General features: G+C 51.2%; 1 protein-coding gene across 3 annotated transcripts in view; it reads right to left on the reverse strand.

Moving 5' to 3' along the window:
• Nucleotides 1-12,893, reverse strand: part of crhr1 (corticotropin releasing hormone receptor 1) — a 76,655-nt gene that overhangs the window by 45,626 nt on the left and 18,136 nt on the right. For all 3 annotated transcript variants that reach the window (XR_011908022.1, XM_072368844.1, XM_072368843.1), the window contains exons 2-5: nt 12,455-12,545; nt 12,313-12,363; nt 11,895-12,014; nt 6,356-6,438 (exon numbers count right to left, since the gene is read on the reverse strand). Coding sequence is in view for 2 of the 3 variants with exons in the window: in XM_072368844.1 (XP_072224945.1) it covers nt 6,356-6,438; nt 11,895-12,014; nt 12,313-12,363; nt 12,455-12,545 (345 nt within the window). In the remaining variant the exon portion in view is untranslated. The remainder of the gene's footprint in view (nt 1-6,355; nt 6,439-11,894; nt 12,015-12,312; nt 12,364-12,454; nt 12,546-12,893) is intronic.

Here is a 12,893-nt window from a genome sequence, read left to right on the forward strand (position 1 = left end):
GCATGTGGCTAATGCAGACGTCTGGATGGATGGCAGTCGATACCAGGTCTTGGTGAGTAATGTGAGCTTCCACCCTTCCATATTCTCGCCAGTGAAAAAGTTAGACTTGGGGCAGCTTCCAGATTATGGATGATTCCACATTCCCGCCAGTGAAAAGGTTAGACTTGGGGCAACTTCCAGATTATGGACAGTCCGGACTTGGAAGTGCGTCTTTTGGAAGCATTCCAAATTCAAGCCAATTAGTATGCACATTGGGAGGTCTTTGACAGTGGATCGTTTCTTCCTTCTTTCACAGGTGGATGAGCATAAGACTGTCAAGACCTTTGGCCAGGCATCGCTGGTGCTCAATGCCAAGGAATTCAGCTGGCTGCGGCAGCTGTATGATGGCAACTGCTGTGTGAAAGGAAAGGACACCAGGAACATCTTCCACAGTTATCTTGGGAGCAACATCACCAAGCCTGTGAACTTTCTGCACCTGGCCTGGACGGACGCAGGGCTCCAGGGGCCGATCACTTTCAATATGATTCGCAGCAGCGTGTCCACTCAGGCCGAGAGGCACCTCTCTGAGACAGAGAGGAGAAAAGTTGCCCTGTCGATGTGCCACGACCCTTCAACTGCGGAAAGGTTTTACGTCTCCCTTCCCACCAGAGACGTTGCCTACCAAAACCGGAAGCTGCGAATGAAAGCGCTGATGCACGAGAAGCGCAAGGCCCGAGCAAAGCCCAAGCCCCTCGAGGAAGAGTCTTCCTATTCCCTCACCTCAGACAGCAGTGACGAAGACGAGCCTGTGTATGACGACAGGCCAGAAACCACCTCGCTGTCTTCAGAGGAGGAGCTCATGCGCCAAAGTCAGACCCGGCTGAAGAATAGGATCTTCTCCCCCTCGCCTGCCAAGCGTAAATTGGAAAGCGTTGGTGGCCCTGAGATACTTTCCCCTTACAAATTCATGTGACAGTTGAAAGGCTGAATCCTATGGTCGCAAAACAATACCAGGATAAGTGGAGCATCACTGCCGACGTGCCAACGAAAAACACAGGGGTGGCATCTTCACATCAGTCGGGGACCACCGAGGGAATCCCGAGTGGCAGAGCCGAGCCAAGTCCTGAAGAGGGTGCACCGGATGGTGCGCTGGCTGCTGCCGCCCTGGCTGCTGATGAGCCCGCTTCTGATCCTGCTTCTGAGCCCGCTTCTGATCCCGCTTCTGAGCCCGCTTCTGAGCCCGCTTCTGAGCCCGCTTCTGAGCCCGCTTCTGAGCCCGCTTCTGATCCCGCTTCTGAGTCCACTTCTGCGCTGGCTTCTCGGACCATGTCTTCCCCCCAGAGTCTTCTGCAGGCCGGCATAGAAGGCCAAATTTCCAGATCAGAAGGAGATGAGTCCAAGGCCCTGGACACGCTCGCTGCTGTGTTCTTGCCGTGCTCAGATGACTCTCAACCTTTATTTGGGACACAGATATCCAAGGACACCAAGGAGTCCTGCAATGGAGCGGCGGCAGGCAATAATCCCACCCCTGGCCTGTAGGTTCAGCTGACCCTGGGTCCATTGAGCCAATGTTCGTTGCCTCTGGTGGCCATGGCTCACAGGTTTTTTCACAGTTCTGTGAACACAATGTCATTGTGTTTGGGTCAACAACAGGCCCCTCTTGTTGTTAAAGCACAATAAAAAAAATGATCAAAGGCATGTATGTGTTGGTTTCAGTTCTTGTTGCTCTGAGGGGGTGTTAGCTATACTTGCGGTGGCTCCCAGAATCTAGAAGACTCCACCCTTCCACATTCTCGCCAGTGAAAAAGTTAGACTTGGGGCAGCTTCCAGATTATGGACAGTTTGGATTTGGAAGTGCGTCTTTTGGAAGCATTCCACATTCCCGCCAGTGAAAAGGTTAGACTTGGGGCAGCTTCCAGATTATGGACAGTTTGGATTTGGAAGTGCGTCTTTTGGAAGCATTCCACATTCCCGCCAGTGAAAAGGTTAGACTTGGGGCAGCTTCCAGATTATGGACAGTTTGGATTTGGAAGTGCGTCTTTTGGAAGCATTCCACATTCCCGCCAGTGAAAAGGTTAGACTTGGGGCAGCTTCCAGATTATGGACAGTTTGGATTTGGAAGTGCGTCTTTTGGAAGCATTCCACATTCCCGCCAGTGAAAAGGTTAGACTTGGGGCAGCTTCCAGATTATGGACAGTTTGGATTTGGAAGTGCGTCTTTTGGAAGCATTCCACATTCCCGCCAGTGAAAAGGTTAGACTTGGGGCAGCTTCCAGATTATGGACAGTTTGGACTTGGAAGTGCGTCTTTTGGAAGCATTCCATATTCTCGCCTATAAGTATGTAACTTGGAAGCATTCCATATTCTCACTTATTAGCATACAAGACACATTTGGCAACATAAATAAGGGCCCCAAAAAATCACCAAAAGATGTTCTGGTGTCCATCGAATGGTGTCCTCCTGACGAACAAGTAGACACATAGATTCAGTCTGTGGGACATTGTCGTTCAAGGCAGTTTTTGAAGTTACACTCACTTACCTACATCGTAGAGACTCGGGGGTGGTGCCGTTGGAACGGGGGTGGCAGAAAATGGGGGGGTAGAGCCTATTTGGTAGCGGCTGGGGGGCTCCTGGGCCAAGAAATGTGGTCGTGAAAAAAAAAGTGAATGGGTTTAGGTGAGAATGTGGAATCTTCCACATAATCACCTTCCACAGAATGGATATTTGTTCCATGCGCCACCTGGTGTTTGTGAAAAATGTGATTTTGCACTTTTGTCATCGGATCCGGGCAAACTTGGTGTCAAAAAATCAAGCGCGGTGTGATGGTAATTTAGGTGTATTTTACGGATTTTTTGTAGGCTTGTGGGCGGAGCTAGAGGGTAAAAATCGAATATGGAATTTGGCGCCTGGATAGGGTTAGAGTCAGGGTCAGGGTCAGGGTTAGAGTCAGGGTCAGGGTTAGGGTTAGAGTCAGGGTCAGGGTTAGAGTCAGGGTCAGGGTTAGGGTCAGGGTTAGGGTCAGGGTCAGGGTCAGGGTTAGGGTCAGGGTTAGGGTCAGGGTCAGGGTTAGGGTCAGGGTCAGGGTCAGGGTTAGGGTCAGGGTCAGGGTTAGGGTCAGGGTCAGGGTCAGGGTTAGGGTCAGGGTTAGGGTCAGGGTCAGGGTCAGGGTCAGGGTTAGGGTCAGGGTCAGGGTCAGGGTTAGGGTCAGGGTCAGGGTCAGGGTCAGGGTTAGGGTCAGGGTTAGGGTCAGGGTCAGGGTTAGGGTCAGGGTCAGGGTCAGGGTTAGGGTCAGGGTTAGGGTCAGGGTCAGGGTTAGGGTCAGGGTTAGGGTCAGGGTTAACCCACAGACAAAAAGTGTAGGCGCCTGGACAAACTGTTAAAAAAGGCCAGTTCTGTTTTAGGCAGAAGAATAGACCCTCTCAGTGCTGTGGTGGATTAACGAATGAGGAGGAAACTATATTCTGTTGCGAGTTGCATTTTGAGTTTCAAGCCGTAGCTTTTCCCTCAGATCGAGCCAATATTGCCTATATAATATCCTATCTGTCTGGTCGTGCTAAAGCGTGGGCAACAGCTGAGTGGAGCCGACGATCCGCAGTCTGTCACTCATTGCCTTTGTTTTCAGAGACTTTTAAGCAGATCTTCCATTTGGTTATTCCAGGAAGAGAAGCAGCTAAGGCTTTGGTAGCACTGAAACAGGGTCAGTTCAGGATTATGTTATTGAGTTTCACACTTTGGCCGCCGACAGTGGATTTAGCATGAGCAGACGCATTCTTCAATGGACTATCGGAGACACTGAAAGATACCTTGAGCCCTTTGGACAGAACCCATCTGTGTCTGAGGAAGTCTGGGTTGCCTCGGGCCCTCCACAGTGTGGGTCCTGGTCGGTTGCTCTGGGGCCTCAGATGTGCCCACAGTTGTTTTTTTAGGGGGTTGTGGCTCATGGTGAGGTGTGGTTGTGGCGCTGCTCTTCCCCTGTTGGGCGGGCCCAGGGGATGACGGGTCTCAGGCTCAGGCCACTACGAATGTTGTGACTGTTTTTGGTCTTCTGGATGTGAAGTGGCTCCCCGGATACTGTTGCTGCAGGCCCCAGACCTGGTGGACATCGAGCCCTCCTGCTCTGTTGCGGGTTCCTCCCGGTCTTATACATCCTCATACCCCTCTTCCCCCAGGGCTCCTACACAGGCTTTTGAAGGGCGTGTGTTTTGTGGGGTGTAGTGGATGGGACCACGTATCGTACAAAATACCATATATTGGCACAAATAATGCATGCATTCACCCAGTCACATGGTTATTATGTTGTCCTGTGCTTTCAAACCACCTGTATCCACAGTTATATGTACCTGCTGCTGGTGTTGTCGCTGCTTGTGCTGTTTAGGGCCGAGCTGCAAGGCAGCGAAGCCCTATTGTTCTTCAAGGCGTTATTATTCTATGTCCATTTTACGCAATTTTCGGTGCTTTCCCGTGCACCAAAAATCTTGCAGTTGCTTCAAAATGACTCTGTAGCACCCCCTGAATACTTTCTAAATACCCCAGCCATTAGGTTCAGTTTTGCGCGGGTGGATGAAATTCGCTACACGCCTTTGTCACGGCCAGGTGCACAAAACAGCCTCATGACATCATGGCGCCAGGTCCACAGGAAGTCGGCCATTTTGAGTTGAACATGCAAATTGGTGCCGTTTTTCCTTTTTCCACACCTCGCATATGATCAACCTCCTCCTACAGATTCAGTGCTTCCGGCTTCAAACTTGGTCACTCTACAGGAGATCTGTCTACTTGCAGATGTTCCTATTGGTTCTCCACCTGGTTTTCCCACAGAGGCCGTAGGATGTTTTCTGTTTGGTTTCTACAGATATAGCAGCTAGTTCTAGCCCCCCCCCCCCCCCCCCCATCAGGTTCAGCAATATTATATATGAAGTATTGTAACAAAAATAAATATATAAGCAATACTTGGGCATCAAGGGGAGCTTTACATTCATAAAGCTTCCCTTGACAAAGTAAATGTGCTTGGCATAAAACGGTGTTCAGATTATAATTCTGCTGCCATGATGCTGGACGGGAGAAGGGAAAAACACACCCACAGAAACACACTCAGAGGGTCCAGATGGTCCTCTGTTGATGTTCTCGTTCACGCTGACGTTTTGATCTCAGCCCTGTTTTCACACTCGTCTCTGATTGGTCAGTTTGTTTGTTCCACACGTGTGTGTGGGTTGTTTGGTTTGTGCAGATATAAAAAACCAAACTTCTCTCAGTTCTCAGGTTTTCTGCATCGGGACGTAATTAAAAACCATCTCAGCAGGCGTTAAACTCAGTGAATCCAACCTCCGGTGAACAGCAACACTGTCAGTGTTTGTTAAAGAAAAACTGAGACAAAGCACAGAAGCAGAAAACTCCAGCAGCTTCAGCAGCAATAAGTTGAAGTAATGGTTTCCTGTGTGATGTTATCAGCCTCTCGGGTGGTTGTGGAGGAATGTTGGCCCATCCTCGTCCATGTGGTGAAGACTCAGGGTGGTGAAGGCAGGCAGACCTCTCTCTGATCACAGGTATCCACCTGCAGACTGCTCTCAGTAAGTGAATGTCCGCTTTGTCAGACTTCTGCACACCACCCATCCTCTGCTGAGTAAGACCATGAAGAGCATCCGCAGTTTCAGCTCTTTGCCTCTTTCTTTCAAAGCTAAAAACACTCAAATCACATCACAGAAGCTGTCACTAAGCAACAAACAACAAAATATATCCTCAGTGATTACCGGTATCTTCCTGTCTCACAGAGAGCAGAAGGCATCTGGGTTGTATTGATCAAACTGATCGGATTGATCTGTTTTCACCTTCTTCTAAAAGAGGTCTGTTTGTACTTCAGACGTGATGAAAATAAAAGAGAAGCAGCAGATGGACAGGAGGCTACAGGAGAGTGTGGATAAAAGTAGGAAAAGAAACAGAGGTGGAGGTGTTCCTGCTGTGGGATGTTGAAGATCTTTCACAACGTCAATAACTGGGCGCATCAAACTGTAGAGCGATCTGTAAATCAATCAATGATCAGAGAATGCTCTGCTCTGGATGGGTTAACCTCTCCTCTGACATCATGCCGCTAACATGCAAATCAAGCTTCAGTATAAAGTCAAAGTGGGAACCCCATAAACACCTTTTAAGGTCTCAGCTTCAGGGCGTCTTGTGCAGCTGGTTTTAATTTCAGGACCTCAACGTCCCTGTTTCATGTTGGTTCTGACTCAAGGACATTCAAATCCTGAATGTGTTGAATTTTAGACGCTCATTAACATCAGAACAGCTGAGCAGCTTGGTTCATGTGGGTCAGCACGAGCCGATCCAGGATCAGAACATGTTGATCAGAGTGTTTTCATTGGAGCTGCATTAATGAGTCTCACCAGGACGATGATCTCAGTGCACTGGCTGTAGTTTCCTCGAGGAGCCCAGGTACCGTTGGACTGACACTCTCTGTAGACCCGGTCTGGAAACACACAGAACATACATCACTGAGCTCTTTATTAAGGTAAAAATACTATGAAATGAACCTGTCTCTAACCCAGTCTGAGCTACAGATCCAGCTGAACCGGACCTGCGTCTGCACAGCAGCAGAATCCAGTTATTAAAACCTGTCAGACCTCCTGCTGCCTCTAACCTCCTCTGGGAGAGATCCTGGTGCCTGTGAGTCCAGCTGAATTCACTGGCTTTAAGTTACTTTCATGGTGGTTTTGTCAGATGAGGCTATGGTTATAAAATCAGGATTTTATTAGATATAATAATCACTCAGATAACACTCAATGGTTAAAGTACAGGACAGGACAGCTTTTCCTCCAAATATGGAGTGTGAAATGACACCAAAAGTATTGTAATAACATACAAAATGACTTGGTGTGCAGTAAATCAGCCTTTTGAGACCAGGCTGCACAGCAGGTGAGCAGCTGACCAGGTGAGGACCATCTGTACGGATCTGCCGCTCAGTCACTGTTCACACTCACAAACACACATCACTGACCAATCACCGCACAGTCATACTGTAACCATGGTAACACAGTAGCTGCTGACTAACACACACAGAGCGGCTGTAAAGGAGGCGGCTGGCAGGAAACCAGGAGTCGACGATGAGTCACATGATGCCCAGAGCCTGAAGATCTGGGTTAGCAAAGATCAGAACCACTGTGGTAGAGCCCATTATCTCTGAGATGAGGTTCAGATTCTGATGACCAGAGAACATACATCTTCGGTTCTTACCTCCATCCCTGTTCCTGGGTGGCTGTAACATTATGACCCAGCTCTCTGACTTCTGCTCAGACGTGAGGCTCATGCATCTTTAAAGGGTGGACAGAGGTTTGTGTGTCCCTGCAGCTGCCTCCGAAGAGTTCAAACCAACCTTTGTTGAACTCAGCTGGAAAGCATCATCAGTCATGATGTAAAGGTTCAGTTTAAACTTCTACATCTCCACTTTGGTTACTCTGTCTTCACCTTTACCTCCACTGTTCAGACCCATTACAGTTATTAAATAATATGAAGAATATTTGTATTTCCTGAGGTAATATGCTATACTATAAAGCGACTGTTAGCGGGAAATAAATGCTAGAAGTGATCATGTTAGTTTGTTTTTAGTGAGTGGATGATAGAAACAAGAAATAAAAGCTGAAATGAACCGGCTGGCAGGTGTCATGAAGCCGATGGGGAAGCAGCAGTACTGAATCCCTGCTCTGAAAACATCAAAGCCACATTTTAACCATGAATAAAACTCATATTTGAAGGTTAAAAAGCTACACTGCCTCCTAAAATCACTCAGGTTCACACTCCCAGACAGAAGATCTGGAATACTTCCAGAATCGTGTGTTTTCTCCACCACCATCTTTTCTTTGTTTGGAACACAGTGCATTCTGGGATATTAGGCTGCTCCAAGTCCACATTAGTCAGATGCATCCTGGGTAAAATGGGTGGAGCAAGAACACATCCAGGACCTTGAACTGTACTTTTCATGATGCTTTGAACTGGAACAGAACCTGGGCTGCGAAAGGTGTCTGTGTCCCAGTTCTGGACTCTGCAGAACCTCCATCCACACAGACCTCCATCCACACAGACCTCCATCCACACGGACCTCCATCCACAGAGACCTCCTCCACACAGACCTCCTCCACACGGACCTCCATCCACACGGACCTCCATCCACAGAGACCTCCATCCACACAGACCTCCATCCACACAGACCTCCATCCACAGAGACCTCCATCCACACAGACCTCCATCCACACGGACCTCCATCCACACGGACCTCCATCCACACAGACCTCCATCCACACGGACCTCCATCCACACAGACCTCCATCCACACGGACCTCCATCCACAGAGACCTCCATCCACACAGAGACCTCCATCCACACAGACCTCCTCCACACGGACCTCCATCCACAGAGACCTCCATCCACACAGACCTCCTTCACACGGACCTCCATCCACACAGACCTCCATCCACAGAGACCTCCTTCACACGGACCTCCATCCACACAGACCTCCATCCACAGAGACCTCCTTCACACGGACCTCCATCCACAGAGACCTCCTTCACACGGACCTCCATCCACACAGACCTCCTCCACACGGACCTCCATCCACAGAGACCTCCATCCACACAGACCTCCTTCACACGGACCTCCATCCACAGAGACCTCCTCCACACGGACCTCCATCCACAGAGACCTCCATCCACACAGACCTCCATCCACACAGACCTCCATCCACACAGACCTCCATCCACACGGACCTCCATCCACACAGACCTCCATCCACAGAGACCTCCTCCACACGGACCTCCATCCACACGGACCTCCATCCACACAGACCTCCATCCACAGAGACCTCCATCCACACAGACCTCCTCCACACAGACCTCCATCCACACGGACCTCCTCCACACAGACCTCCTCCACAGAGACCTCCATCCACACGGACCTCCTCCACACAGACCTCCATCCACACAGACCTCCATCCACACGGACCTCCTCCACACAGACCTCCATCCACACAGACCTCCATCCACACGGACCTCCATCCACACAGACCTCCTCCACACAGACCTCCATCCACACGGACCTCCATCCACACAGACTTCCTCCACACAGACCTCCATCCACACAGACCTCCATCCACAGAGACCTCCATCCACACAGACCTCCATCCACACAGACCTCCATCCACACAGACCTCCTCCACAGAGACCTCCATCCACACGGACCTCCTCCACACAGACCTCCTCCACAGAGACCTCCATCCACACGGACCTCCTCCACACAGACCTCCATCCACAGAGACCTCCATCCACACGGACCTCCATCCACACAGACCTCCTCCACACAGACCTCCATCCACACAGACCTCCATCCACAGAGACCTCCATCCACACGGACCTCCATCCACACAGACCTCCTCCACACAGACCTCCATCCACACAGACCTCCATCCACAGAGACCTCCATCCACACGGACCTCCATCCACACGGACCTCCTCCACAGAGACCTCCATCCACACAGACCTCCATCCACAGAGACCTCCATCCACACGGACCTCCATCCACACGGACCTCCTCCACACAGACCTCCTCCACACGGACCTCCATCCACACAGACCTCCATCCACACAGACCTCCTCCACACAGACCTCCTCCACACAGACCTCCATCCACACGGACCTCCATCCACACAGACCTCCATCCACAGAGACCTCCATCCACACGGACCTCCATCCACACGGACCTCCTCCACACAGACCTCCTCCACAGAGACCTCCATCCACACAGACCTCCATCCACACAGACCTCCTCCACACAGACCTCCTCCACACAGACCTCCATCCACACGGACCTCCTCCACACAGACCTCCATCCACACGGACCTCCATCCACACAGACCTCCATCCACAGAGACCTCCATCCACACGGACCTCCATCCACACGGACCTCCTCCACACAGACCTCCTCCACAGAGACCTCCATCCACACAGACCTCCATCCACAGAGACCTCCATCCACACGGACCTCCATCCACACGGACCTCCTCCACACAGACCTCCTCCACAGAGACCTCCATCCACACAGACCTCCATCCACACAGACCTCCATCCACACAGACCTCCTCCACAGAGACCTCCATCCACAGAGACCTCCATCCACACGGACCTCCATCCACACAGACCTCCTCCACACGGACCTCCATCCACACAGACCTCCTCCACACAGACCTCCATCCACACAGACCTCCATCCACACAGACCTCCATCCACACAGACCTCCATCCACACAGACCTCCATCCACAGAGACCTCCATCCACACAGACCTCCATCCACAGACCTCCTCCACAGAGACCTCCATCCACACGGACCTCCTCCACACAGACCTCCTCCACAGAGACCTCCATCCACACGGACCTCCTCCACACAGACCTCCATCCACAGAGACCTCCATCCACACGGACCTCCATCCACACAGACCTCCTCCACACAGACCTCCATCCACACGGACCTCCATCCACACAGACCTCCATCCACACAGACCTCCATCCACACAGACCTCCATCCACAGAGACCTCCATCCACACGGACCTCCATCCACACAGACCTCCTCCACACAGACCTCCATCCACACAGACCTCCTCCACACAGACCTCCATCCACACAGACCTCCATCCACAGAGACCTCCTCCACACGGACCTCCATCCACACAGACCTCCATCCACACAGACCTCCTCCACACAGACCTCCTCCACACAGACCTCCATCCACACGGACCTCCATCCACACGGACCTCCATCCACAGAGACCTCCTCCACACAGACCTCCTCCACACAGACCTCCTCCACACAGACCTCCATCCACAGAGACCTCCTCCACACAGACCTCCTCCACACAGACCTCCATCCACACAGACCTCCATCCACACAGACCTCCATCCACAGAGACCTCCTCCACACAGACCTCCATCCACACAGACCTCCATCCACACGGACCTCCATCCACACAGACCTCCATCCACACGGACCTCCATCCACAGAGACCTCCATCCACACAGACCTCCATCCACAGAGACCTCCATCCACACAGACCTCCTCCACACAGACCTCCATCCACACAGACCTCCTCCACACAGACCTCCATCCACACAGACCTCCATCCACAGAGACCTCCATCCACACAGACCTCCTCCACACAGACCTCCATCCACACAGACCTCCATCCACAGAGACCTCCTCCACACAGACCTCCATCCACACAGACCTCCTCCACACAGACCTCCATCCACACAGACCTCCATCCACAGAGACCTCCATCCACACAGACCTCCTCCACACAGACCTCCATCCACACAGACCTCCATCCACACAGACCTCCTCCACACAGACCTCCATCCACAGAGACCTCCATCCACACAGACCTCCTCCACACAGACCTCCATCCACAGAGACCTCCATCCACAGAGACCTCCATCCACACAGACCTCCTCCACACAGACCTCCATCCACACAGACCTCCATCCACACAGACCTCCATCCACACGGACCTCCATCCACACAGACCTCCATCCACACAGACCTCCTCCACACGGACCTCCATCCACACAGACCTCCTCCACACAGACCTCCATCCACACGGACCTCCTCCACACAGACCTCCATCCACACAGACCTCCTCCACACAGACCTCCATCCACACGGACCTCCTCCACACGGACCTCCATCCACACGGACCTCCATCCACAGAGACCTCCTCCACACAGACCTCCTCCACACAGACCTCCTCCACACGGACCTCCATCCACACAGACCTCCATCCACACGGACCTCCTCCACACAGACCTCCTCCACACAGACCTCCATCCATCGGGTCGGATCGGGTCCTTACAGACACAGCTGATACACTCCTGATCAGCTACTTACTGGTGGTGTTGTAGTGGATGCCATTGAACTGCTCAGGGCAGGATCTGGTGACCAACTCTCCTGCTGGACTACGAGGCCAACAAGTTCCGATACCATCTACAGACAGTTCACAGGAGACACCTGCAGACAGACAGATGATGTTAGACCCAGGGTCCTGGAGACCTGACCAGCTATGTGGGATTCTACAGCACCTTTCAACCTTAGCTTGAAGAGCACTTTTTTTATTCAAGGTAAACTTTTGTACCTCAGGGACTGTTGTGCTGTTAAGGTTACCCTGGGTAGCAGGAGATACATTTAATCAGCACTGTCCCAAAAGTACAGGCAGGGTGAGTATCTTACCCACAAGAGGACAGTAACAGTAAGAAGCTCAGCCTGTTAGTGGGCTGAGGTGCTTTATATTAGAGGAAAAGGGGCATACCTGAGGAGTTGCTGATGGTGAATGTCTGGTTTAGTAACAGCGATGTCCTAGCTGAGAGACACAAAGAGAAAGAAAGCATAAATCTGTTCTTTTTACCAGTTTCTTTGATGTTTGAGATTTAAAAATGAAGACAGGAAGTTACCTGTGAGGTTGGTGGACAGAAGGATCAAAGTTTCACAGGTTAATTCAACTGGAGAGACTCGTCCACTTAGCAGCACACACACACAGACCACCTGAAAACAGAGAAAACATTCATTTACTGCAACATCAACGCAGAAGAGAAAGATTTAACAGGGAGTCTGTTAAAGAGTAAAACCTGCAGGACTCAAATAAAACCCCAAACCAGTGAGTCATTAAACATGACAAGGCTGTCCATCAGGAGGACTGGTTCCTGGTGGGCTGCTGGACAACCGGGTCAATAAACCACGTAAATTAAGGAAGAAAGAAAATGCAGCTTAAACTGCAGGTGTGTGCTTAGATAAAATGGTCCATGGTGTGTTGCTACCAGCCACAAGGGGTTGGTAGGGGAACAGTTTCAAATGTTTGGCTATAATATTTCAGTTAGTTTCACATATCAGGGA

The sequence above is a fragment of the Leuresthes tenuis genome, unplaced genomic scaffold (genome assembly GCF_036924035.1).
Source record: "Leuresthes tenuis unplaced genomic scaffold, fLeuTen1.0.hap1 SCAF_17, whole genome shotgun sequence".
Lineage (NCBI taxonomy): Eukaryota > Metazoa > Chordata > Actinopteri > Atheriniformes > Atherinopsidae > Leuresthes > Leuresthes tenuis.